Source organism: Panthera uncia, chromosome X, assembly GCF_023721935.1.
Source record: "Panthera uncia isolate 11264 chromosome X, Puncia_PCG_1.0, whole genome shotgun sequence".
Classification (NCBI taxonomy): Eukaryota; Metazoa; Chordata; class Mammalia; order Carnivora; family Felidae; genus Panthera; species Panthera uncia.
Window position 1 is genome coordinate 62,174,671 of NC_064817.1, and position 27,950 is coordinate 62,202,620.

The following is a 27,950-nucleotide window of genomic DNA, read 5'->3' on the forward strand; positions in this document are numbered from 1 at the left end:
TTCTGAGGCTGTTAGAAGGAGGGAGAATATAAGAGACAAAGAACAACAGAGAGAAGGAAAAAGAGGACTAAACAGAAGAATGAGAAGAAAGTGATAAATACAAATCAGGAGACACAGAATGAGATAGAAACACACACAGAAAAGTTCAAGTAGCATGACAAAGAGAGAGACATCAAAAAAGAGACACCAAAACTGATAAGGATATGGGAACAGAGACCCACTGAGTCTTCTATCAGTATATCCCTCCATAACAGCTTGACCTAGGCTGGCTTATAGTTTCTAGAGAACTTGAAGGAATAGACTGAGATCTCTACCAAACCAATACCCTCAGATTGAGCCGGCTCTGGTGTCCTGGAGCTCACAGATATTCAATGATCACTCCTGTTTATCAATACATCTAGAGGAAAAGTGAACAGTGAATCAGTGCTGGATAAACTCCCTAAAAACCCATTTAAAACTGACTTTTAAATCTTTTCAATGCCAAAATGAAATGATGGGCAATAAAGGGTGGAAATTCTATTTTATTTTTTTAAGTTTATTTATTTTTGACAGAGAAAGAGAGAGACAGAGCATGAGTGGGGGAGGGGCAGAGAGAGGGAGACACAGAATCCGAAGCAGGCTCCAGGCCCCGAGCTGTCAGCACAGAGCTGATGCAGGGCTCGAACTCACGGACCACGAGATCGTGACCCCAGCTGAAGTCAGACGCTCAACCGACTAAGCTACCCAGACGCCCCATGGAACTTCTATCAAAAAAAATCACTCTTTTCTCCCCTGGGTGGCTCAGTCGGTTAAGTGTCTTAGGCTCAGGTCATGATTTCATGGCTGGTGGGTTCCAGCCCCGTGTCAGGCTATGTGCCGATAGCTCAGAGCCTGGAGCGTGCTAAGGATTCTGTGTCTCCCTATCTCTCTGCCCCTTCCCCACTCCCACTCTGTCTCTCTCTCTCTCTCTCTCTCTCTCTCTCTCTCTCTCTCTGTGTGTGTGTGTCTCAAAAATAAACAAAAGTTAAAAAAAATTTAAAAATCACTCTTGAGGCAAATTCTTGATATCACCCTTTCTGTGCATATCCTCAGATATTTTTACTTAAAAATATGCTTGTTGTCATTTTCACAGCACATACAAACATACATACATACATACAAACAAATTCTTATTGTAAAATTTTTCTTCCAGCCACAAAAGCTTATTAAAACATCAAAAGACATTCTAGCTAGTTCCTAGACAAAGAAAAAGAAATGAAGATGTGTGTGTCAGTAAAAACTACTGTAAAGTTTTGAGCTTGACAAAATAGAAAATAATGACTAGGTTTCAGTTTAAACTAGTTCTCAAAATTCATCTTGTAATAAAATAAATTAGACCAGGACAAGAATCTGAGAATTGAAATCAATTGTGAAGAGTGATGCTGAGTGATTTTGTATTTAATAAAATGCTACACACTAAACCTTCTAATCCAATTCTTTTCCAAAGAGTCACTAGCATAATTGATCTGAAACAATCAGTAATCACTTTCCATGAGAAATATACATATGAACAAATTAAATGTCTCTGGAATCACGATCATAAAATATAAAAACACATGTGTTTTTCAACTTTTTATCAACTTTTTTTTAGGTACTGTTGGGTGAGTCAAGTTTTAGGCTGGGGTACAAAATCCAAAGTTTAAGTGGCAATTATTTAACTGCCATCAGTGAGATGATTTAGTCCCCTAACTCAGCAGTGACCAGAGTGAGTTTCCTCCAGGGTGTACATCATGTGGACCCAGTATACTAAATGCCGGCATTCGTTTGTCAACATGTATTAACCAGTGACTTCATTCTTCCTTCATGCTTCTCTTAAAACATAATGAATTCAGACAGTGAGGTCCTTGTTTTCAGTGGTTTTTCTTTTGTATCTTTCCTTATGTATCTCTATTGCTTTATTATTAAGTCCTGCCCTTTTGCTCCTTGGAAGTATTGATCAGATTGTCCTAACGCTAGAAACATTCACTTCATGCAGAATCAGATTTTTGTCTAGTAATGTTAATATAGGAACCCTTGGTAAGGAAGATAGTGGTGAAAATAGGCATAAATTGCCTTTAAACATAGGCAGATGTTAAACAAAGGTAGCTGTTTGCCTACATTTGGTGTTTTAATGGACTTAGGGAATGTCCCTCCACCCAATTCCAAATGTTTACCACTATCCGTATTTCTGTGGATGTTAGGTACTAAAAAGCCCTAATCAAAAACAGATCATTATGAAAATATGTAAAAAAGCTTTTAACACTTTATTCACATGCCCTGAGCATAATGGGATGGGGTATCAAAGTAAGGAGGGAGAAATATGCTGGAAATATCAAGGGGGAAGTCAACAGAAATTAAGTGGGCATGAAATTTGGTGGGCCCAGTCTATGAAGCTCAGGAAGATTTCCTCCTTAGTGGCAAGATCTGCTTCTATTGGGCTCATGTCTTCCTAGATTACACAGAGCCAGAGGAAGGTGGCTCTGATGATCTGAAGTCAAGTTTTTGACTATGTTGATGGCATGCAGTCATTTGGTGAGAGTGTATGTGGCAGGGTAGAAAACAGGCCTTTACCTAGTTCTAGATAAATACAATGATTTTTCCTAAAGGGTATTCTTTTCAACAATTCATTGATGGAATAAACTTGGTATATCTCTATTCAAATGATCTGCACCGGTGATATTTTGCTACATGTCAGAATTATTTATTTAAAACCGTCAAACCGGGGCGCCTGAGTGGCTCAGTCAGTTAAAGGGCCGACTTCAGCTCAGGTCATGGTCTCACGGTCTGTGGGTTCTAACCCCATGTTGGGCTTTATGCTGACAGCTCAGAGTCTGGAGCCTGCTTGTAATTCTGTGTCTCCCTCTCTCTCTCTCTCTGCACCTCCTCTGCTTGTGCTGTCTCCCTCAAAAATAAACATTAAAAAATATTTAAACTGTCAAACCAGCAACTGTTGCCATTTCTCAAATCCTAGGCCAGTTTCTTTGGGGATGATGCATAAAGCATATTTGGAGGTAATTCTGATTCTTATCCTTGTAAAAATAAAACACCCTATAAAAGAAAAGACTAAGAAAGGAAGGATTGAGGATGAGGGAGGAAAGAAAATGTATAAGGCATTAAACCCAAGTTAGAATGGCCCAGCATTAAAATTCACACACCACAATATCAAGTCATGAAGTTTACAAGTGATAAAAACCTAGCTGAAATGTTACTTAAGGAAACAATGATTTATTTGCTCAAGCAATTAGCTAATTCAGGCAAAGTTCAGGTACTCAAACAATGTTGTGAGGAAACTGAATTTTTTGACTCTGCTTTTCGGGGGGTTGATTCTAGGTAGCCTTTTTCTAAGTAATGGCAAAAATGGTCACAAGCAACTTATTTCAGGCTCACATTCTACAAGCTTGGCACTATGGCAAAATATCTTAACCATGGGGAATCAAAATCAAGGGAGAGAAGGAAGAATAACAATTTGGAGGAAACAACTTCTTTATTTATTTTTTGAAGATTATTTATTTATTTTGAGAGAAAGAGAGAGAGTGATTGTGAGTTGGGGAGGGACAGAGAGAGAAAATCTCAAGCAGGCTCCACATTGCCAGCATGGAGTCCAACACGGCACTCAAAACCACAAACCATGAGATCATGACCTGAGCCAAAATCAAGAGTCTGAGGCTTAACTGACTAAGCCTCCCAGGTGCCTCTAATTGAAGGAAACAATTTCTGTCATGAAGTTGCTTGTTCTTTTGCCAAACTATGCACTAGGTATCCAATCAATCTCAAAGCATTCTATTTTATTTATACTTAATATAGATATATAGCTGAAATATTTATTTCATTTATTTCACTCTTCTCTTATACATTAAAAGTAGCATTTGAAATCCCTCCATATGAGTTTGACATCATCCCCTTAGTAAGTACTGTAAAACACAGGGGAATTTTTTCCCTCCAAGCTTACTTAGTTCCTTTTATACATAAGTTTTTCTTCAAATAACTCATATTTCTTATATATAAAGCTAGAGAGGCCATGAATCTTTGCCCTTAATATTTCTGAGAAATGTAATATTTTCAGACACATTAGCTAAATTTTAAATATTTACTTTAATGTATATACAGTTCACCAAAAGCAATGTTTTGAGGGCTGACCATATTTTGATCATGCCTTAACTCACATGCCTATTTATACTAATTTTTTAAATATTGGAATTTTTATTAAATAATTGCAAATTGATTTCTATTTCCTTAAATCAGGTTCAGATTTCATACTGAATAAGAGCTCTAATAAACCATGTATCCCTTAAGGCACATCTATATCTTCTGTATCTATCTATCATCTATCTGTCATAGATTTGCTTTGTGCCAACCACAAGTTCATTTTTCCTTCAAGTGATAAATTCTGTGTGTTTCCAGTTGCAGCTTTTTTTTTTTATAATCCAAAATCAACATTTTACTGTAAGTATTTTCCAACTATCAAACTTTAAAGATTTTAAATTATTTTAAAGGTTTTATTTACTTATTTTGATTGAAAAAGAGACAGAGAGAGAGAGAGAGAGCTAAAGTAGGGGAGGGGCAGAGAGTGAGGAAGAGAGAGAGAATCCCAAGCAGGCTCTTCTCTGTCAGTGCAGAACAAAAGCCCAACATGGGGCTCTATCTCTGGAACTGTGAGATAATGACCTGAGTTGAAATTGAGAGTTGGACGCTTAACAGACTGAGCCACCTAGGTGCCCCCAATTGTCAAACTTCTTAAAAAGTCATTCTTCTTTCTAATTGGGCACCTGTGAGTCCCAGGGCCTCCCTCTCTGCATGTTCCACATGGGTTGAAAAACCTCTTATAAAAGTTTATGGGTGTTCCTGGCTAAAACAAAGAGACTACTCTTTCCAGCTATGGAAAATGAACTACTGCCATAAATGTATCTCCCTGATGCCCCCAGTATCTGATAGCCCAGTGCTTCAGCAGCTGAACAGCTTGCAAAGTTGGTTCTGTGGCTTGCAATAATTTTTCTCTCAGATAAAAGTTAACAGGAATTAACTACACCTTAGTCCAGTACACTTGAGGGAGAGCTGAGCTTCCTTTCTCCCAGTTATTTCATCAAATAGATACTGAAAGGGAATGGTAAAAGTTTAGATTACAAAATAAAAAGTCCTGGATGACTAAGTTATATGTGTGTAAAAAATATTAAGGAATAAGTTTATACAGGAAAGGAACTTATATCCCAAAATGTGTTATTTATTTGACTTAAAATATCACATCATATAGTAGATAGTCTGAAACACTAGAATGGATATTGCAACAACCATCTTTTCCCTTATTTTTCCAGAAACCGGGTTTAAAAAAAAAACTACTAAGCAAAACCTTCCTTTGCTACAAAAGGTGATTTGCTGCCTTTCAGTAATAAAATGAGCAATCATTCAAAAGAAAGAAAATGCCCATATTAAGAGACACTAATGCAAGTGGTACATTGTGATTAACACTCTAAATTTAACAAATGAACTTTGGACTTTTCTGTTTCTGAGCTGTGTATTTTAGCTAAGAACATACAATGGATAAAAAAATATCTCTTCCAAATAAGAAGGGATGGACAAATGCATTAATATCATCCCCCCTTTAATGGCTGCAGAAAAAAAAAAAAACATGTTAATGAAGATGTGGCCAAGATCATATACAGACCTGGCTGTTTTTCAGCCCAAGTGCTCCTTGCACTTTGCACTTCATTCTTCCTCTTCAGGTTAAGGATAGTGTCTTTCCTAGCCCTGCATGGTAAGTAGTGTATAATTGGTTATTGAACCAAACCCTTCAGCATTATTCAGGCTGTAATTAACCCTTTGCCATGCTATGAGATGATCAGATGTTTAAAGTTATACCCAATTGCCTGATGGCCTGAAAATTGCCTTGCCATGGATTAGCTGGATGTGCCCCTCCCCCCATTCAAACACTGCCACCATTATTACCTCACACTTGTGTGGAAGGAGGTGAAACTAACAGGCCACAAAAATCGTTTACTGTCAAACTCCAGTACTGAGATACCATCAGTTCATTCAAGTTCCATCCTATTTTTAACAGAAAACAGTTTGTTCTTTGAACAAACGCTTCAGAGGAGAATGGTAGACATTGTTTGAAAAATATACAAATATCATTAGTTAGGATGCAGTCTGTAAAAGAGCCCAGGAGTGCCTAATTTCTTATTTCTGATGAAAAGTAGATGCATACAGGCAGATATCTCAAATCTGCATTATAAACATGCTCCTTGGAAGTGGTAGGCAACTCTTTTCCTGACATAAAAAGAAAGTGTCTTTTCTCATTTTAAGAAAAAGTAAAACCCAGCCTGGGAATAGAGTCCAGGAGGCACAAATTAATTATTTGAGCCCAATATTTTGAGGGGTGGTATTGTTGGGAGCAAAGTTCAGGTTGGTGCTCTGCTGGTGGCCCTGGAGTCCTTAGGTTGTGTTTGATGATTAAGTCATGCGAGTAAGAAGAAGCTGTGTATAGGAATATTGGGCTCCAGTAAAAGCAGGGTTTAAAGGCCCATGTTTATTCTAATCATTGACAAGACGCATCTGGGAGTCTCCTGATGGCACTGGCCCTTCCCTCCCCACCTGGATAGATAGGATAGACTAGCGCAAGATCTGCTCAGTTTGAGACCTAGACTCTAGAACAAACTTGTCCAGAAAACTTGTACTCCTCTACTTTTCCCCAGAACATTCGTTGCAAGGCAAAAGACCCAGATATACTTCTCTGAATCTGGTTAAATAATATTTGCACTTTTGTTGGAAAAGTTTCCTCTACATGAGCAATTATTTCACATACCTTTGAGTTTCACAATTCAGTGTAAAACAGTAAATTCGTGTATCCCTCTTCCGGAGCCCCTTTTCAGCCAACCCCCAACCCTCCCTCCACCTCCACCCTCCCATTCCTACCTCTCTACTCCTGTCAGACTCTGAAGTGTCACTGATGGTGTTTTTTGTTTTTTTGTTTTTTTGTTTTGTTTTGTTTTGTTTTTATGCTACCAACAGTTTACAAAACAAACAGTGGACGCTGTGACTGGCCTGGTATTCACTCAGTAAGATGCAACAGTATCTCCCAATCCAAGCAGCCTGAGCAGCTATTGGCGGCAGGTCGGCTCCCTAAAAGGCTGGCGTTTGCCAATCTCTGTGCTCTGCCAGGTCCTGAAATCAGCGATTTGAGGGCTGATGGTGTGCACATGTCCACTGGGAGGGAGGAAACCACAAAGGAAAGAGGGACTAGACTCCAGGGGACTCTGGCTCCAGTTTGATTTTCCTCTCAATTTATTCTGTCTATTCAAAGAAAAAATATATGTATATATAAAAATTACACACATATGCACACACTTTTATTTCCCCTCTGAATATAGATCCAGAAACTGTTTTTCTAATTTGGGAGTTTTCCTGCTTTCTCTCCTTGCCCTGTCCTCTGCGCCCTCTCTCCCTCTCCCTCCCTAACCTACTTTAGGTTGAAACTTTGCATTGCACATTCCCTTCACCCCCTCCGGGGATGGCTCTGAGCTCTCGGGCTCTTGCCTTCTCCGTGGAAGCCTTGGTGGAGAGACCCAGGAAAAGGAAAGTGCAAGATCCAAGAGAGGAGACACAGCCTGAGTTGCTGAAGAAAGAGGAGGGAGAGGAGGAGAAGAGAAGGAACAGGACAGCAGGGAAGAAGAGCCAGCAGCCGGGTAAGTATTCCTACCTCAGCCCCAACGCCCTGAGCCCGCTACCCGAGCATGCTGGACCCGCAAGTTTCAGCGCGACCAGCGAAGCTGAGAGAGAGGGCTGCTAGCCTTACACTAGGTCTCTTTGGTCCAGCGGAATGGCCACGTTTTGGGCCGCGGGAACATGTTGGTCACTTGGCTACAGGGGAAGCTTCAGAGCCTCCAAATTCAGTCCTTATTGCTGTGGTTCATTTGCGGTGAAGGGTGGTGGCGTCCCTATGTTTGTAGAGAAGTTAGACTCTTCAATCTCCCCAAAGCCCTGAGAGCCAGATCTCAGCTGTTTCTCTCCGTAGGAAGCGTGTATGCATCCTGGTTCGGAGGGGATTCAGCCTAGGGGACAAATTTGAGAAGGATAGTGCCTTTCCCAGGACGAGATCTGGCCCCCTTCTCCCCATCAGGGGGTCACAGTAGGTGTGGGGAATTTAAGGATCTGCTTCCAAGGTTCCCAGGGAAGAGACCAAATCGGTCTGCTCCAAGACCAGCATCAGCGAGAAGGGGACGCGGGAACTGTGAACCTCTCTCAAACTCTGGTCGTCTCTCTGTCCAGCAGAAAAACGACCCAAGGCAGAGCCTTCAGCAACTGCTTTCTCAGCCTGTAGCGGCAGCGATAGTGACGACAGTGACCACAACAGAGGCAGAAATCTGGAAGAGAAAGGTGCTATCCAAGTAGAGCTTCAAGGATCCGAACTGTGGAAGAGATTCCATGACATTGGGACTGAGATGATCATTACCAAGGCTGGCAGGTTCGGCTCTGCCCAAACTGTTCAAGGGATGCACAAAGTAGGCGCTTAATGTACCACTCTCATAAGATGTGGTGCCTCCAGTTTTATGCTCTATATCCATCCTCACCCTGACAGGAATGAGAAAGTCCCTGCCTCTCAATAAATCGCCCTAGGACTGCCTGCCCATGTTAGTGGCTCAGCTTTTCTTTTCTGTACACAGTGACTTCAAGAAATTTTCCTTAAAGTCTCACAGTTATCAGTGGACAAAATCTCATCTAGCAGATCCCCAGCAGACCATCCCTAGCTAGCCTGGGGCAATTTGAGGTGGGCTTTTTTTGCTTTCACCTTTTGCTTTGCGGCAGCTTCACATCAGCTGGGTAACTTTTTTGTGTGAATCTTCCTAATTTCAGTCTTTCCCAAATCTGCCTCACAGAAAGTACTGCTGAAAACTCAGGGGCCAGGTACAGTTTTTTCTCTACTTTCTCTTATATAGCTTTTTACTAACGGTGGTGGTGGGGAGTGGGGTGGGCAAAGCTTTGTGGTAAGAATATTCTTCTCCACTCAGAAATCCAGAACCTGTTCAATCAAGCATACAACCAAAAATCTTTCCTATGTAGCAAATAGCATTCCTTGAATCCATCCTAGAATGGGGAAGTTATTGTGAATTTCTTCACTTTTCATTTGTTCCCAACCCCATCCCACTCCAAATCTCTCTAAAAACACAAGGTCAGTGGCTATTTTCTTTCCCACAGGCGGATGTTCCCCTCTGTTCGAGTCAAAGTGAAAGGGCTGGACCCAGGGAAGCAGTACTATGTGGCCATCGACGTGGTGCCAGTAGATTCCAAACGTTATAGGTAACCAGGCCCAAAGGAGACTACCTCAGGCCCAGGCTGGGAATGGGGATTCAGATCTATGGAACCTGAGAATGCTATTTTGAAAGCTCTACCATGGGGGGTGGTATTGCTGTCCTGTGGGCTTTGGGAGTTGAATATTCTCACTCAAATGGAGGTTCAAACTGAGAAAAACAGTCTTGACTCTTTCCTCTCAGTCCTGGAGCAAGTGCCAGTTGGTGCTTCAGTGTACCGCAAACCCTTTGCTTATCCACTGCTCTGGCCTTGGCTGTGCCAATTGCAGAGGGTGTGGACTCAGGCAGCTAGGAAGGAAGTTGTTTGATGGAATTTAGAGAGAAATGCCTGTGCTTCTGGAGCTGCACCGGGCTCTGGGCTGTGCTATTTTGGCATCAGGGTCCTGGAGCAATGTCCTGATTTACCATCTAATGCTAATCTAGCAGTTACCATGTTTAGGTCTATTTTTCCTTCCTCAGCCTCTCTCCTGAAGTAGTGGTCAGGCCCTAGAAATTACAAATAACCTTTTTTTTTTTTAATAGGCTCTCTACTCATAGCAGACTAATGGTGGTTGAACTGATCTAAAGCCAAGAGGTCCTTCAGTGCTAGCATCCCAGAGGCACAGTTCTGCCACCGCTTTGACTTAGAGGTTGTGGGGGTTGTACAGAAGCACCCTTACTCGGGCTGTGAGTGTTCCACTGAAGTGGTTGTCTAGCCTTTCTAAGAGAGAATCCACATCATGCCAGTGCTGGATTTGAGGGGCAAAGAGAAAGGCAGTTCAAGAGGCTGCTGGAACAGCAGCTTAGAAATAGAACAAGTTGATTGCTTTTCACATTTGATCTGGCTTGGGAATTCAGTGCACAATTGAGTGGTTGAGATTGGAAACAGGGTGAAAATCAGCCCTGAGGCCTCATGGGCTAGAATTCCAGGGAGTATTTTGATGTGAAGTTTTATTGGTGAAAGGGCTTTGAGGGCAACTGGTAGAGGTGGGTTGGACAGACACCCTCCTCAGACTTTTGCTTTCTCTCTACACTTCCTTCTGGAGACATGAGGATTTTTTGGCTGTCTCTGTGCAGTAAAATGGATTAGATCAATTTCTGTTGCTGTTTGTGTGAGGAAATACAAACCAGACTCTGAAATCCCATGACGTTATACTCGCCCTAGAACTTCATTGCATTTTATTGACCTATACTTATATACTGTTTGCTTTTTGTCCCTGAACGCCTTTTGGAAATTAAGTTGGATCTTCTACTAGTTGCCTTTGGGATTAGGAGGCAAACCTTGGCTAATGCCCGTAGGACTGGATCCAGCAGCCTTCCTCCCACACAGCTGGCTTTGGCCCACTTCACCTAAAGCCACATGCTCTCTGCCTTTTCAGGTATGTGTACCACAGCTCACAGTGGATGGTAGCTGGGAGTACAGACCACTCTTGCATTACTCCCAGGTTCTATGTTCACCCGGACTCACCCTGCTCTGGAGAGACCTGGATGCGGCAGATCATCAGCTTTGATAGATTGAAACTCACCAACAATGAGATGGATGACAAAGGTCATGTAAGTGTTCAGCAATCCTTTGTTGTGGGAGGGGAGGGAGATGCCAACGCGTCAGCTTTCAGTTCCCTCTGGAGAGGCCTAGGAGACTTCTACCAGGTGGTCTTAAGGAACTGTTTAAACTCTGGGATTGTGACCAGAGTAACTCTTGTGACATTTGCTTAGCATCTGAGAGTGCTGGGGGTTGGGAACATTGAGTGAGGGGAGTTTGAAGACCAAATGAGATTGTTTTAAGCCATAATATCTGGTTTGGGAGTGTGGAAGGGAATGCACTTCGTGAAACTCTCTAGCATCTCAGCCTCTAGGGCAATCACTGTGAGCTCTGCCTTATCCTAGATGGGCACACCTTCTGTATGGCATGATATGACAGGAATCTCCTCCACAACTTGCCCTTATGAAAGAGGTTATTTTCAGGTTACCTGGATCTTGAGCCTTTTTTCCAGATGTATCCTGCCCCTGCCCTGCCTGGCCTGCCCCTGTGCTAGCCACAAAATAAAGAGAAGGAGGTCCCCAGAAATTAGGAGGTGGGGTATGTCAGGTGGCTGCCCTTCAGTTACCATAAGTCCAGGGAATGTATAGCAGGCAGTCAGATCCTAGTGACATTTGGGGATATCACATGGTCACCCACATTTAGAAGTAAGAAAAAGCCTCATCTGGAAATGGAATTACAGCTTCCAGATGCTGCTATGGTGCTGAAATATGGAAACCTCTTAGCCCTGGGCGTGTCTGTCTAGAATCAAATGGCACAGAAAAGTTCTTGTGTGTGGCTAACCTAGCCTTTCTGGTTTAACCTCACTTTTGCATGTGGGCATGTTGGGAATGCCAATGAGAAGAAACCAGTGTTGCAGAGGGGAAGCCAATTTCTAGGCAACATTTCATGATTTCTCCTCCAGATCATTCTGCAGTCCATGCACAAGTACAAGCCCCGTGTGCATGTGATGGAACAGGACAGCAAAGTTGACTTGTCCCGGATTCAGTCCCTGCCCATTGAAGGGGTTAAAACGTTCCTCTTTAAAGAAACTGAGTTCACCACAGTGACTGCTTACCAAAACCAGCAGGTAAGGACAACTAGGACTCAGGAAAGCAGGGATGGCTCCAGAGGGACTTTCTGGAAAGAGGCAAGCTGCACCATATGGATTGAATTTTCCACAATTAAAAAAAATCATAGTCTTATTGCATTGCCATTTAGGCAAGCTTGATTGTAAATTGTGTGGATCTTGTATTAGAAAGGAGAGCAGAACAAAGAGTGCCAGGGGAGAAAGGAGGCAACCATTCCAAATTCAACTAAGCAATATGTTTATACTAATTGAATATACTACATTACACATTGAAGTGTTTTGTGGTTGTTGTAACCATTACAAGCAAGGGTGAACAGTGTTATAACTGAAAGCATTGACTTTACCTTTTTCTCTTTTTTTGAATCCATAGATTACCAAACTGAAAATCGACAGGAATCCTTTTGCTAAAGGATTTAGAGATCCTGGAAGAAACAGGTAAGCAACATAACAAACATATCTAATATTTATATTGCCTTTTTCACAATTATTACCGATAAGGAAACTGTGGCTCAGAGACTCAGAGGCCCAAAATTTTGTAACTCGTAGGTGGTAAGAAAATAACCTAGTGTTTTGTTTGTAAAATCTTGCTCCTCCTTTTTCCTCCTCAACCCATTTTTAAGATATTGCTTACTCTAGATTCCTGGCATTTTTATTCAGGGAATAATTACTGTGATTTTATTCAGCAGTCTAGCTATAAAAAATATTTCAGATATTGACCCCTAAAAACTATAATAAAATAACTTAAAAGTTTACATAAATCATTATTTTCAAGAATTGAATTCTGGAGTTTCTGATAGTTACATGTATTTTTCAGGGGTGTATTGGATGGGCCTTTAGAGATCTACCCATGGAGGCCTTCTCTCACTCTGGATTTTAAAACTTTTGGTGCAGATACACAAAGTAAGGAAAGTTCTAATGTTTACCTTTAAATGTTAATGAAGTATCATCAATCAGAACTTCTGTTGCAAATACTTCACAAGGGGAGAAGTGCATGCCAGAAATGCATGTTTACAGGGAATTGGGTTTATCTTTATCTTGATGAAGAGATAATAGGGGAAAAGGGGGAATGGGCATGAAGGAAAAGAGTAGAGCCATGATAATGGTGGATTTCTTGACTTCAGCCCTCTTGAGTTATACATCCTGAGATCTCCATATCTCACCTGGATTCTTCAGCATCTCACTATCTCACATTCTTTAGAATCACCTGTGGTGCATTTGTGGCCTTATTTGCAATTACATTCGATACTGAAATGTTTCTCATAAACTTTCAGCACATGTTAAAATGACATGCATTAAATTTTACCATCACTTAGTTCTAATTTTCTTTTTATTTTACAGAGGGAAACTAAATGTTGAAAACAATACTAAAACTATCACAATTAGTTTAATTGTCACAAGCATTGAAAAGATTTACAAGGTATTTGTTCTTATGTAGTGCATTACATAACTAAATAATAACAATAATTAGTGCAAGCTTTCTGGTAGAAGAATGTATAACATCATTTCTCTGGTGTTTAATAATAAATAAAAGTATTTGCAAACAACATAGAATTATTTTACTGCTTTTGTCTTTACTCCATTAAAAATGTCTTTGAACATTAATTCAAGGTTACAATCATGGAGAAAATCATCAACATTATAGTTAGGTTGAATTTTACATGATACCATAACATTGAAAACAGATCAATTTGAATCACTTGGTAAAGTATTTCACCGGATTGACTGTATAATTTGGTTTACAGAGTTCTGTAGAAAAGTGGGAACATTTATTTGGTAGTATCACTTTAATCGCATGTAGGCAGCATGCTCTTAAAATATCCAGGTCAACACAAAGTGCACTAATAAAGAGAAAAAGCTAAAGATGATCACTAATTGGTAATTTAAAATATACAGTTTTCTTAATTATTTAAATGTCCAGATCACTTTCAGTTTGCAAAGAAAAGTGCTACTATTTTTAAATAGCTTTTTAATGTTTAATTATAAAAGATATTTGCCACACTGTTAATAAAGAATTAGTCTAGGGGCGCCTGGGTGGCTCAGTCGGTTAAGCGGCCGACTTCAGCTCGGGTCACGATCTCGCGGTCCGTGAGTTCGAGCCCTGCGTCAGGCTCTGGGCTGATGGCTCAGAGCCTGGAGCCTGCTTCCGATTCTGTGTCTCCCTCTCTCTCTGCCCCTCCCCCGTTCATGCTCTGTCTCTCTCTGTCTCAAAAATAAATAAAACGTTAAAAAAAAAAAAGAATTAGTCTATGTCTACATACACAAAATAGGTAAGAAAAAAACAGTAACACCAAAAAAGCAGAAAAAAAAAAACACAAAAATAATTAAGTCCAGTCAATAACAAAATTTAAAAAATTCAAACATGAAAATAAGGTGGAAAGTCTAGATTTTCCTGGACCTTATAATAATCCTTAACTTTGGTAGATGCTAGGAAAATGAAAAGATCACCTGACAACATTAATGTGAACACTTTCATTTTTATTTTGGTATTTTTAACCTAAAAAATTGACTTCAATTTTGACATAGTGTATCATAGAAGTCTCCTAATCCATGACTTTCATATGAGAAAAAAATGTACTTAAATATGTTATTTTTGTTTATAAGATTATTTTCGGGGCACCTGGGTGGCTTGGTCAGTTAAGCATCCAACTTCGGCTCAGGTCATGATCTCATGGTAAATGGGTTCCAGCCCCTCGTCGAGCTCTATGCTGACAGCTCAGAGCCTGGAGCCTGCTTGGGATTCTGTGTTTCCCTCTCTCTCTGCCCTTCCCCCGCTCACGATCTGTCTCTCTCAAAAATAAATAAACATTAAAAATAATTTTATTTTTAATAATGACCTGATCCAAAGCCGGATGCTCAACTGACCGAGCCACCCAGGCACCCCCCCAAAAAAATTTTTAAAGATTATTCTCGAGTGCTCCAATTTTTTTTTTTAAATCAAGATTGAAACTTCCTATGGAATCCCTACCAATTTATTCCATTTAATTAAATATGTATTTTTGTACATTTTTTAAAGTTTAGAAAACTTTTTTTAATTTGTAAGATATAATTAGCTCTGGGTACTATTTAATTGGGCATCTTTTGGACATTGGATAAATGTTCCAAGTGCATAGCACAATTCTTGAGCATACCGGTGAATGTTCAATACATGGTACATAATGGTAGTGCTAAAACTAATAATGGTAGTAGTAAAGGTACTGTATGAACTTTGGTCAGGGAAATGACCATATTCTTTCCCAAATAAGTAAAAAGAACAGTGAACTTGCAGAAAAGCTAATCAAAAAATGAAATAGGGATGTTTGTGATCATTAGTACTCATTCAATAGGAACATCAAGTTCATTGTTCATTGACTGGATTGTCATTCACAGGTGGAAGCAGTTGCTCATCTCCAGTGACCTCTGGTGGAGAGACTCCTCCTTTGAACTCCTTGCTTTTTCCACCCTGCTCTCTGCCTACATTTCACTTATCTACAAGCTCCCTTGGAATGCCCTGTCCGGAGGTGTATCTGCACAATATCAACCTGCCCCTTTGCTACAAGATTTGCCCAAATAACTTTTGGCGACAGCAGCATCTTGTTTTGCCACCTCCTGAAAGACTAGCAAGCAGCAACAGTTCTCAGTGTTTAGCCCCACTCATGATGGAACGTTCAACATTATCTTCTCTGGGGATCGCCAATTCAAAAAATGGTTCATTTGAAGACTTGAAAGGGCAGTGTCTACAGGCATCTAATTCTTCCAATCAAATGTTGTATGGATTACAGTCACCTGAAAATATTCTATCACCAAACTCCATTGGCCAGGAAGCAATTGATTGCTCTCTCCATCCTTCCTGTGTTTTTTATAGGTACAACTCAGTGCCATCTAGACTGGTAAATGCTGCCAACCATCTCAAAGTTAATGATAATAGTCAAGTTTCTTTTAGAGAAGGCAAATGCAATCACGCTTATTGGTGTCCAACAATTAATCATTGCCTTTAATGGAATAGTCACAATCCTAAAACAATTACACATAACCATGTATTTTCTTTATTTGTATCCAAAGAAAGGTCAAGAGCTATTGAGCTTTAAAGACTTTATTATCAGAAGGTATTTCTGTTATGCATTTAAATTGCCTTATCAGATGTTCAAAAGAAGTTGTTATAGGTCAAATATGATCTGAAACAATCTCTGATTATGGTGGTCTTGGACCTCAAAGTAAGATAGTCGATAAACATTATTTGATGAGATAGACTATGGGTGAAAATTGACTCCAGGTGAAGCCTCTACTTATAGTGATGTCAGTTTACCATTTCAACTGTCTCTTCAATATTGACAATGACCAAAAGAAGATGAATTTAACTCTTGTAAAAGCAATCAATTTTAGTTTTATCTATGAATATTATATTTGTTGTAATTCTCTAGCAATTGTAGAAAAAATTCATTTTTCATTTGCCTTACACTTTTAAACTTTGCTGTTGAAGGAGCTACTAATTTCAATTCTAAGGAACAAACAAGGACACAAACTTTCAAATATTAATCATTGCACCCTAAACATCAGTTAATCCTGAAATAACACAAAGATTAAATGAAAAGCAAAATATTCTAAGTTTGATCTTTCCTTTAATTTTTTGGGTCATTGTAAGGTGAAGCTTATTTACTCATTCCTTTAACCAGCCTGGTGTTTTGTACTCAGTTTACAAAAAACAAATTATTTTAGTTCTCCAAAATGACTAATAAATACTATTTGAAAGGGGATACTACATTTGAGTCCATAAATATGAAAATTTCATTACATTGGTACAATTTAATTCCACTCCTGTGATTCAGTCATGGTAAATTGGACTAACTAGACAAAAAGGATTTTATTTTAGTTTATGAAGTTGAATGTTTCCTTTTGCCTGGCCCTAAATCTTCTGAAAAAAACTTAAGTATAACCTACATATAACTTGCATATCTTTAAAATAAATCAGATTAAAATGTTTATGACACTATAATTTATGAAGACAAGGTGCTTCACATCACAATGGCATGGCTTGACTTTTGACAAAGTAAGCAAACTTCTAAACTACTTTCTCTAACTTTTCCAACACATATTAGGAAAAACACATTATTATTTGTTTTTCTTGAAATGGTTATTTCCTCTTAAATGTACTTTATAAATGTACCTTCACATATATGCATTAAAATTATATTCCCCTTCACTTTTGGATATAGGAATAGAACAGCACATGGTTACATTTAAACTGGCTATTCTAGTCAAGATGAAATATTATTTGTGACACAAACTAATTAGATACCTGCTATAAAAGACTTTGGGGCAAGAAATCTGTATTAACCAGGTTTATCATATCAGGTATTAAAGCAGCAAGCACACTTTATTTCTATCTACTCCAAAACAGGTTATAGTTAATTAAGTTACAATTTTTTAAAGCAGAAACTGCTATATCAAAGCATAATTAAATTTATTCTGATGGCTTATATGGCAGATAGTTGGTAATTAATGAAAGTATTTAAATGAAAAATCCAGAAAATCTCTGGGTTCCTTTTTAATAATTATTTAAAAGAAGGCACTAATTTTGTATCTGCTCAAGTATATGTACCCCATGATTTATATCTCAGATAATTTTGTTATATAAAGGTGATTAATATAAAGGAGCAAAAGTTTAAATGTTAGAATTTAAACATCTATTTTAAGCTGTTTTTATATATGTTTATAAATTGTCATTTCATACTTTCAGTTGAATAAGTAAACAAGGGAAAGCCTTCATGGAAAATTAGACTTGGAAGAGACCTCAAGAAGTTCAGTAAGCCGTCCCTTACTTTCTGAATAAGTTACTTATCTGCAGGAAGTTGCTAACAACTTCAACTGATGTATAATTAATATTTAGTGTCCTTAAAATTTTATACTGAATAAATTCTTACTCCTTAATAGGATAGTGCAAAACTTATGTAACTTGGTAAATCAATGCTATGGATATGGAATAAAAAGCAAAGTGCTATGGAATACTATTAATTTCAACTGAATCAACTAAATATTAGGCTTGCTTTAAAAACCTACTCCTGAAATCAATACTACACTGTATGTTAACTAACTTGAATTTAAATTAAAACACAAATAAATAAATAAATAAATACCTACAAAAATCAAAAGCAACTCTGGTTATACAAGGTGTGAAATAGTTATCAAATGAAAGTAGTCAAATGTTACTTAATAGACACCCAAATCTAATAATTAAAAATGCTATTTACATTTGGTTTTATCATACATATACATCTACCTCTCCCCCCATTTTAAAAGAAAGCATCTTAATTTAGCTGACTAGATGTATGAAATCTGATTCTTAACCCAGCCTACCCCAGGTAAATCTAGAGAAAATAAACTTTTCATCAACTTTGTGAAATTTGTTTATTGAGTTAGGAAATAAATAAGTGTTGCTTTATCTTTGCACAACTCTCAGTCAAGCCTAGACCTGTAGTCAGATTTCCTTGTCAGGAAGGTTCTGTTTTATGGAATAGTCAGTTAAACCGAAATCAAGGCTTTTTATTACAATTTTAAGCCTTGTTGCAGAACACATGTCTAAATGGATAAATTCTCTATTAATTTCATTTTAAATATCAATATATAATTTTTGGTAACATAACTCAGAACATCAAAAGTATTTCTTTTCATTAAATAGTGAGATAAGCCCTGTGGACATTACATTTTGAAGTCCAATATGTAACTTCAGATTACATAATATTAGGGTCTTCAACCATCATTGTTCCTATTCACTGTACTATAAAAATGAAGAGTTATATTTCCCCAAGCTATGAAGGTAAATATAATATTTCACTCCTATTAGGCATGGTTCTGCACGTGGTCTGGAAATGGACATGACTTTATTTTTCTGTTATGAGGTTGAAGCATATCTATGGCATGAAAAGAAATACACAACTGGAATTAGCAAGTAATGAGTCAGTTAATCAGTCTTTGAATAATCAGAGACCTATATGCTAACAACTTGACAAGGTGCCAATGATGAATAAGAATAAGGATGTGTATTGAACATTATGGAAGGTTTCCCTTTCAATTTCCTAACCACTTATATTATGCATTTTGGGGAAAATCATGGTGTACATAAAGCAGATAATATGTATGTTTTAAGTTTTACTAGTGTAATGCTAAGTCAGATCATTATTGAAATAAATTTTTTGTGTGAATACTTAAAATATATTTTATAAAAATCTATTAACATGATGATGAAAAATTTAGATGCTTTTAGACAATATAAGTATATGTCCATGTATACTGTAGGGTTATACATAGTTGTTATCCCCTTACTAAATCTCAATAAGAAATCTTTTCCTTATATGAATATACAATTTGATAAATTCCAGATGTCACATTGCAATTTATAAAACCAGTGGAGTTTTAGTGTACTTTCGTTTAAAATAATTTATAGTGTTTCTCTTTCTCCTTCCTCTTCTGAAAAAGAGATTCCACAAAGAACACCAACTCATTGCATACTTATACTATTAATTATCTATACTTATTGGAAAGGCAGATTTAAATATGCTTAGAAATATCTAATTGCATGAATTGTATTTCGTGAATTGAATTGACAGGGTGGAAATGCAATGTTTTTACTCCAATTTAGAGATATGTTGTCTTCATGCTGAAAAATCTTCAATTAGCCCAAAATAACAATATTCTGATATACAGCAACAGTTTGCCAGTTGATTTCACGACATTGGTGGCAGTTGCTTTGATATAAGTGCCTTCATATACATTTAATCTTCTTAGGTTTGGTTTGCAATTAAATGATAATTTGTATTAAAAGTGTGCAAATAAACATGGTTTAGATTACAACATAAAGCAAAATAAATAGATATATAGAATATTTGAAACATATTCAATATTAAAACTATTTACAGGTGTGGTGCTGGGCAACTTTTGACATGCTGTTTCAATAAAATATTGAGAGGAAAAAGACTAGTATTTCCTTTCAAAGTTTCAAATGTTCATGTTTACAAATTTGTACTTCACATCACTATGTAAACACACATTATAGTGAGCATATGTATAAAACATAGTTATAGGATATTTCTACTTTGTTGAAATGTATACATGCATGCTAGATTTATTTTTTAAGTACCTGAAAGCATTAAAAATTTAAAGTTAAATGTAATAGAAAAACCTTGAAATCATAGCACAAGTTGTATCATTAAACTGTTTAATCAAATTATATATATATGTTATTATTAAACATGACAGAATTTTTACTTTGGACTTTGATCACATACTTTGTACATGATAATTAAGGTATAATGTAGTATTTTAGCTATAGAAAATGGTATAAATATTTCAAAATTTTACTAGAATAAGAAGGGAATAAAATCATGTGTTCATACTGGATAAAATTAATATCTTCAAATCAAATATTTTTGTATTGAATTTTCAGTCTATATTCCATTTTTATGCTCATTTTTTTGAAAAATGTTGATATTTTAGTATTTCACCCTCTTTTTTTTTTTTTTTTGAAATTTTTTTAACGTTTACTTATTTTTGAGACAGAGAGAGACAGAGCATGAACGGGGGGGAGGGGTCAGAGAGAGGGAGACACAGAATCTGAAACAGGCTCCAGGCTCTGAGCTGTCAGCACAGAGCCCCATGCGGGGCTGGAACCCACTGACCGTGAAATCATGACCTGAGCCAAAGCCGGCCGCTTAACCGACTGAGCCACCCAGGCGCCCCAGTATTTCACCTTCTTTAAATTTTTCCCTGAAATTGAGTTTTTATATTTCTTTCGTGATGTGAATACTCTGTGACCTTTTACCAATTACTGTAATGTCTAATCATTCCGTTTTCATTTATTTTACAAAATTTTTTTAATTTTACGAAAAATTGTTCCATAGAAACACCAACAAATAAAAATTTGGAGGACACATAATTTCTTAGTAAGACCTAAGTTGAAGTAGCAAAGTTACACACTGCTGAACTTCCATGGGTATTATATTTGTCCTTCTTAAAGGGAATTTATGCACAGGCCAAATACTTAACTGCATTAATAGCTATGTTTTGTGAAACTCAGATTGTGTTATCTTCAAACCATGATGCCAGGCAGAAGAAAGACCTATTCGGCAAAGATACTATCACTTTGTAGCCTATCACCATAACTCTTTTCTATAGTTTTAACATTCATGAGGTTGGGGTGAAGATGGGGTGTCCCATTTCAGAAAGGCTCTGTGGGCTTTAGCACCACACATAGGGGATCACGATAAACTAATCCAATTACCCTCAATTATTGCACCCAAATTCAACAGCCCTTTGGGCATGCTAAATCAGGGCACTTGCCTTGAGTCCTTGGTTAGTAAAAATACAGAGCCTTCCAGTGGGTAGTGGAGGTGAAGGCTGTAGCTTCTAGAAAAGGAGTGAAGCTTCACACACATATTATGCTATATTTTAGCTGAGTCATTCAAATGCATGTTTCTCCTTCTAAACTCTGAGTGGGGGGTAGAATGGTATTTTTAAAATAACTTTTATTTATTTTTTAACTTTTAAAAGTTTCAAATTACATTATCAAAAATTAAGAAAATACAAGAAGCAAATGACACAAAAAGATCCATATTCACAGGCAATGTATAATTTCAGGTCTAGTCATCGTATATGTCTACACGCACTGAGCATATATTTTTTAATGTGTTTATTCTCTTTGATGCTTTTTGAAGATTTCTGATACAACATGGATATTTACCAGTTCAAGGTCCCAAAGCTATGACTAGTTTGATAACCAAGAATATACTAAACGAAATTAACAGGATAAAATAAAATCCTGTTTTCACTGGGCCAATTTTTCTTAAAAGACAAAAATGGCAACAGGCCTCTGGGTAAAGAGTTGGGATTAAAATACAGCATTCCCTGGGGCGCCTGGGTGGCACAGTTGGTTAAGCGTCTGCCTTTGGCTCAGGTCATGATATCACAGCTCCAGGGTTGGAGCCCTGAGTCGGCTCTGTTCTGACAGTTCAGAGCCTGGAGCCTACTTCATGTTCTATGTCTCCCTCTCCCTCTGCCCCTCCCCTGCTCATGCTGTCTCTCTCTGTCCCTCAAAAATAAACATTAAAAAAAATTTAACTATTGCATTTCCTTAATGGCGACTTAAAAATTATAACTATAGTAATAGAGTACAATAAGCATAATGCTTCTAAAATAAGTCATTATAGGATATATACTATTAAAATATTAGAGAAGGGACTATATTTCCATTGAATTGTATTCCAAGGTATGGATATACTACAGTTTGTTTACCTGTTGACCAGTGGGTAGACATATGAATAGCTTACAGTTTGGAGCTATTATAAATAAAGCTGCAAGGCACCTGAGTGGCTCAGTCAGTTGAGCATCCCACTCTTGATTTCTTCTCAGGTCATGATCTCACTGTCATGAGCCCTGAATCAGGTTCTGGCTCATCTAGGTTGTTATAAAATTGTTTATGTTCTTTAATTATGCTTTTTTATTTTTGTAATGCTGGTAGTGATTATCCCTGCTTTTATTTCAGATTTTAAAAATGTATTCCTTCTCTCTCTCTCTCTCACTCTCTCTCGTTGCTTAGCCTAGTTAAAAGCTTGTCAATTTTGTTGCTTTTTTCCAAAAAGCATCTTTGGTTCATTGATTTTTACTAGTGTTTTTCTAGTCTCCAGTTCATTTATTTCTGCTGTAATTTTCAGTATTTCTTTCTTTCTGTGTGCTTTAGGTTTAATTTTCTTTTCTTTTTCCAATTTGTTAAGGTGAAAATTTATATTATTGATTTGAGATCTTTCTTTAATTTTAATTCAGATGTTCACAACTATGTATTTTCCTTTAAGTGCTGCTTTAGATGCATAAACCTTACTTTTCATTCATTTCAAAATATTCTCAAATTTCCATTGTGATTTCTTTTTTGACCTATTGATTTTTTGTTTGTTTTTGTTTTCAGTAATATGTTATTAATTTTTACAAAATGTGTTTTCCCCAAATTTCCTTCTGTTATGGGTGTCTAACTGCATTCCATGGTATACTTTGAATTCTTTTAAATTTATTGAAGCTTTTATTGATGACTTAGTATATGATCTATCTTGAAGTATGTTCCATGTGCACTTGAGAAAATACGCGAAAATGTGTATTAAGCTGTTGTTGAGTGGGGTGTTCTATAGAGGTGTCTTAGGGTTAGTTGGTTTACAGTATTTTTTAAAAATTTTTTAACGTTTATTTATTATTGAGAGACAGAGAGACAGAACATGAGCATGGGGCGGGGGGGGGGGGGGGGGGGGGGGGGACATAGAATCAGAAGCAGGCTCCAGGCTCCAGGCTCCAGGCTCCAAGCTATTAGCACAGAGCCCAATGGGGGCTTGAGCCCACAAACTGCGAGATCATGACCTGAGCCAAAGTCGGACACTTAACCGACTAAGCCACCCAGGTGCCCCTATAGTATTTTTAATGTTCTCCATTTCTTTGTTATTCTTCTACCTAGTTGTTCTATCCATTACTTAAAACAAGATATTGAAGTCTTGGACTTTATTGTTGAATTGTCTATTTCTCCCTTCATTTTTATCAGTTTTGGCTTCCTGTATTTTCGGATTCTTGTTATGTGCATTTATTTTTCTTTTAATTATATCTTTTTTAAAATTTTTTTTTAACGTTTATTTATTTTTGATACAGAGAGAGACAGAGCATGAACGGGGGAGGGTCACAGAGAGAGGGAGACACAGAATCTGAAACAGGCTCCAGGCTCTGAGCTGTCAGCACAGAGCCTGACGCGGGGCTCGAACCCACGGACCGTGAGATCATGACCTGAGCCGAAGTCGGACGCTTAACTGACCGAGCCACCCAGGCGCCCCTAATTATATCTTTTTGATGGAATGACTGTTACCATACAATGGCCTTCTTTGTCTCTAGTAACAATATTTGTCTCAAAGTACATTTTGTCTGATACTAGTGTACCCACTCCAACTCTCTTTTAGTCACTATTTGCATGGTATTTTTTCCATCTATTTCCTTGAATCTATTTGTGTTTTTGATTCCAAAGTATGTCTCTCTTGTACAGTATCATGCTTTTAGTTTATTTTGCAATTTATTTTTTAAGGAAATATTTTTTTTTAATTTTTTAATGCCTAGTTATTTTTGAGAGGGGGGGAGAGGGAGGGAGAGATAATAAGTGAGAGAGGGGCAGAGAGGGAGACACAGAATCAGAAGCAGGTTCCAGACTGTGAGATGTCAGCACAGAGCCCAAGGTGGGGCTTGAACTCACCAGCCATGAGATTATGACCTGAGCTGAAGTTGGATGGTTAACTGAGCCAAATAGGCGCCCCTATTCTGAAACTTGTCTTTTATTTAAATTTAATTTATTATTGAGAAGATATAATTTACATCTATCATTTTGCTTTTCAATTTTTTATGTCTGACTTCTTTGTTCCCTATTATTCCATTAATGCCTTCTTTTTTATTTTTTAAGTTTATTAATTTATTTTGAGAGAGAGAGAAAGAGCACAAGCAGGGGAGAGGCAAAGAGAGAGGATCCCAAGAAGGCTCTGTGCTGTCAGTGTGGAGCCCTATGTGGGGCTCAATCCCACAAAATGGGTGATCATGACCTGAGCTGAAATCAAGAGCTGGACACTTACCTGACTGAGCCACCCAGGCACCCCTCTTTAATGCCTTCTTTTATATTTTCTAATATCCCATATTCATTCCCCTATTGCTTCTTTTACTACATTTGAAAAAAAATTTTTCTCAGTGATTATCCTGAAGATTAAATTTAACATTTTAGAACCATTTAATTTGAATTAATACCAACTCAGTTTCAATAATATACCTACATTCCTTTCAATGTCTTTTGTGCTATTACCATACAATTTACATCTGTATGCATCATAATCCAATCAACATAGTTTTATAATTATTACTTTATGAGTGTCTTTTAAATCAGATAGAAAAAATATCACAAACAAAAATACATTTATATGTATTATATATTTATATATGTAGTTAACTGAACCCCTGTTCTTTATTTTTTGTGTGGATTCAAGTTATTGTCGGGTGGTCTTTCATTTCATATTGAAGGACACCCTTTCATATTTCTTATGGAACATATCTATTAGTGACAATTTGTCTCAGGCTTTATTTATCTGGGAAAGATTTACTTTCTCATTTATTTGTCACGGATAATTTTGCTGAATATAGAATCATTGGATAATAAAATTTGTTATCACTTTTAATGTATCATCCCACAGCCTGTTATTTTCAATAGTTTCTGTGACAAGTTATTATTAACGTTGAAGATGTCTTGTAATGTGATGACTTGCTTCTCTTACTGCTTTGTCTTTGTCTTCTTTTTCAAAAGTTTGGCTATGATGTGTCCATGTGTGCATCTGTTATGTTGATCCTACTTGGAGTTCACTGAGATTCTTGGATGTGTAGATTTTTTGTTTTTAATTTGAGAAGTTTGGGGTCATTAATTTTTCAAATATTGTTTTTGCCCCTTTGTCTCTGTCTTCTCCTTCTGAGACTTTTATTCACATATGTTAATACACTTGATAATGTCCCACAGGTCTCTGAAAGTCTGTTCATTTATTCTTCATTGCTTTTTATTTCTGTTTCTCAAACCATAAAATCTCAATCAACCTGTCTTTAAGTTTACCGATTCTTCCTTTTGCTACTTCAAATCTCCACTTGAGCTTCTTGTTCACTTTAGTTACTATATTTTTCAACTCCATAAGTTCCTTTGGTTCTTTTTTATAATTTTAGTAGTTGATTTAAAGTCTTCATTTAATAAACATCACATGTAGGCATCTCAGGGACAATTTATACTGATTATTTTTTTTACTTTTGTATGAACCATATTTTCCTGTTTCTTTTTCATGTGTCACATTTTTTATCAATAACTGGACATTGTAGGTAATACAATATAGCAATTCTGATGACTAGATCCCCTCTCTCTCCCAAAGATTTGTTGTTGGTTCTGTTAGTTGTTGTTACTGTTCCTGTTTTTTAGTGGCTTTTTCGTACTAATTTTGTAAACTCTGTATTCTCTGTTGTTTACTACCACTGACACTTCCATTCAGTTAGTTTAGTTGTCAGTTAATGATTGACAGTGATTTCCTTAAATGTTTTGAACTACTAAGTCTTCCAGCCTTAGAGAGTCACTTTCTGTGTATGCTCAAGAAAATAGTTTATATCCCTGCCTTAGTTTTCACTTTCTGTTTACAGAGAACCTCAAGATCATCTAGAGGTAAGAAGGAGAGCCTTCTCAGATCTTTCGGGTGTGAACACAGTAGTGTGCATGTGAGTGACCTTCTAGATTCCCAGGAATATATTGGAGCTTTTCAAAGTCTGGTGTGGATATCTCATTCTCCTGTTTTCCATTTTAAGTTTTTTGGTCAGTGTGTTGTTAGCCCCAACTGCTATTGCTATTTTAGGTATATGTAATGTAAAAGGATTGCTGATTGTTTTTAGCAAATGTTCTATGAAATGGACTCTTCCCAGTGAGTGAAATCTGAGTTGGGTCAGACAAATATAAGCCCTGAGAGAACAGAATTTGGAGGAGGTGACTGATTTATCAAAAAAAAAAAAAGGCAATTAGCTAGAAATTACACTTTTGAGGAACTCCAGCGATACGCTAGGATGCTAATTTTCATACATAACAATAACTGAAAGGCTAATTGCTTTTTTTCTTAGTTTTTATTCAAATTCCAGCTAGTTAACATTCAGTGTAATATTAGTTTTAGTTGTACAATTTAGTGATTCGACACTTACATTCAATATCCAGTGCTCATCACAACAAGTGCACTCCTTAATCCTCATCACCTCTTGTGATTTAAACCATTTGGTTTTTTAAATTTTTTTTTAATGTTTATTTATTATTTTTGACAAAGAGAGAGAAAGAACACAAGCAGGGGAGGGGCAAAGAAAGAGGGAGACACAGAATCCGAAGTAGGCTCCAGGCTCTGAGCTGTCAGCACAGAGCCCAATGCAGGGCTCGAAATCATGACTGTGAGATCATGACCTGAGCCAAAGTAGGACACTTAATCAACTGGGCCACCCAGGTGCCCCTGAACCATTTGTTTTTAAGACTACTTTTGCATCAGGGTGGAAGGGAGGGTTGGGAATAGGGTAAGGTAAATAATGTCCCAAGTCTCACTATTCTTACCAAGATTTAACAGTGGTTCTGGAGTAATACTCCTCTGTTGCAAGCCTTTGGTTATTTTACAGAGTTATAAAAATTTTGATTTTGACAAATTTTTGCTTTTATGAAAGATTAGATTTTTGGAGATCTTTACTCTTGACATTACAAAAGTCCTTCTCATTGTCATTTTTTAAATTACAAATCCAATTTCCAATATAAGCATGTGGTTGTTCCAGCTATGTATTTCATCTTGGTTGTTTTCATATTCTGTGGTTTTGGAATGGCTGCAGGATCTGTAATGATATCCTCATTTTTATTTCTAACATTAGCGATTTGTTTATTCTCTCTATCTTTGTCAGCCTTGTTAGAAGTTTGTCCATTTTTTTGTCTTTCAAAGAATCACTATTAGTTTTGTTGTTTTCTCTGATTTTTAAAAATTTGTATCACTCATCTTTACTATTTCCTTCTTTAGTCACACTTTGGATTTATTTTGCACTTATTTTCTAGTTTCTTTCTTTCTTTCTTTCTTTCTTTCTTTCTTCCTTGAGAGAGAGAGAGAGAGAGAGAGAGAGAGAATGAGCCAGGGACGGCCAGAGGGAGAGGGAAAGAGAGAATTTTAAACAGGCTCCATGCCCAGTGCAGAGCCCAACATAGGGCTCAATCTCATGACTTTGAGATCATGACCTGAGCCAAAATCAAGAGTCAGATGCTTAACCCACTGAGCCACCCAGGCACCTCCTTTTCTAGTTTCTTAATGTTGGCATTCACATTATTAGTCAAGACCTTTACTCATTCTTAATGTAAGCACTTAGTGCTATAAATTTACTTTGCAGCACTGATTTAGCTACAAACCACATATCGCAATACACTGAATTTTTATTTTCATTTAGTTCTGCATACTTCCCTTTGCTTTGAGATTTGCTTTGACTCATAGGTTGAACAAACATGGATGCATGT

At 37.3% G+C, this 27,950-nt stretch overlaps 1 protein-coding gene across 1 annotated transcript; it reads left to right on the forward strand.

Moving 5' to 3' along the window:
- The first annotated feature begins 7,498 nt into the window (after positions 1 to 7,498).
- On the forward strand, positions 7,499 to 15,858 carry TBX22 (T-box transcription factor 22). The gene is made up of 8 exons (XM_049644694.1): positions 7,499 to 7,673; positions 8,260 to 8,452; positions 9,184 to 9,285; positions 10,655 to 10,829; positions 11,720 to 11,884; positions 12,255 to 12,319; positions 12,699 to 12,784; positions 15,251 to 15,858. The coding sequence occupies exons 1-8, from the start codon at positions 7,499 to 7,501 to the stop codon at positions 15,856 to 15,858; spliced, it is 1,569 nt and encodes a 522-aa protein (XP_049500651.1).
- Positions 15,859 to 27,950: the final 12,092 nt, after the last annotated feature.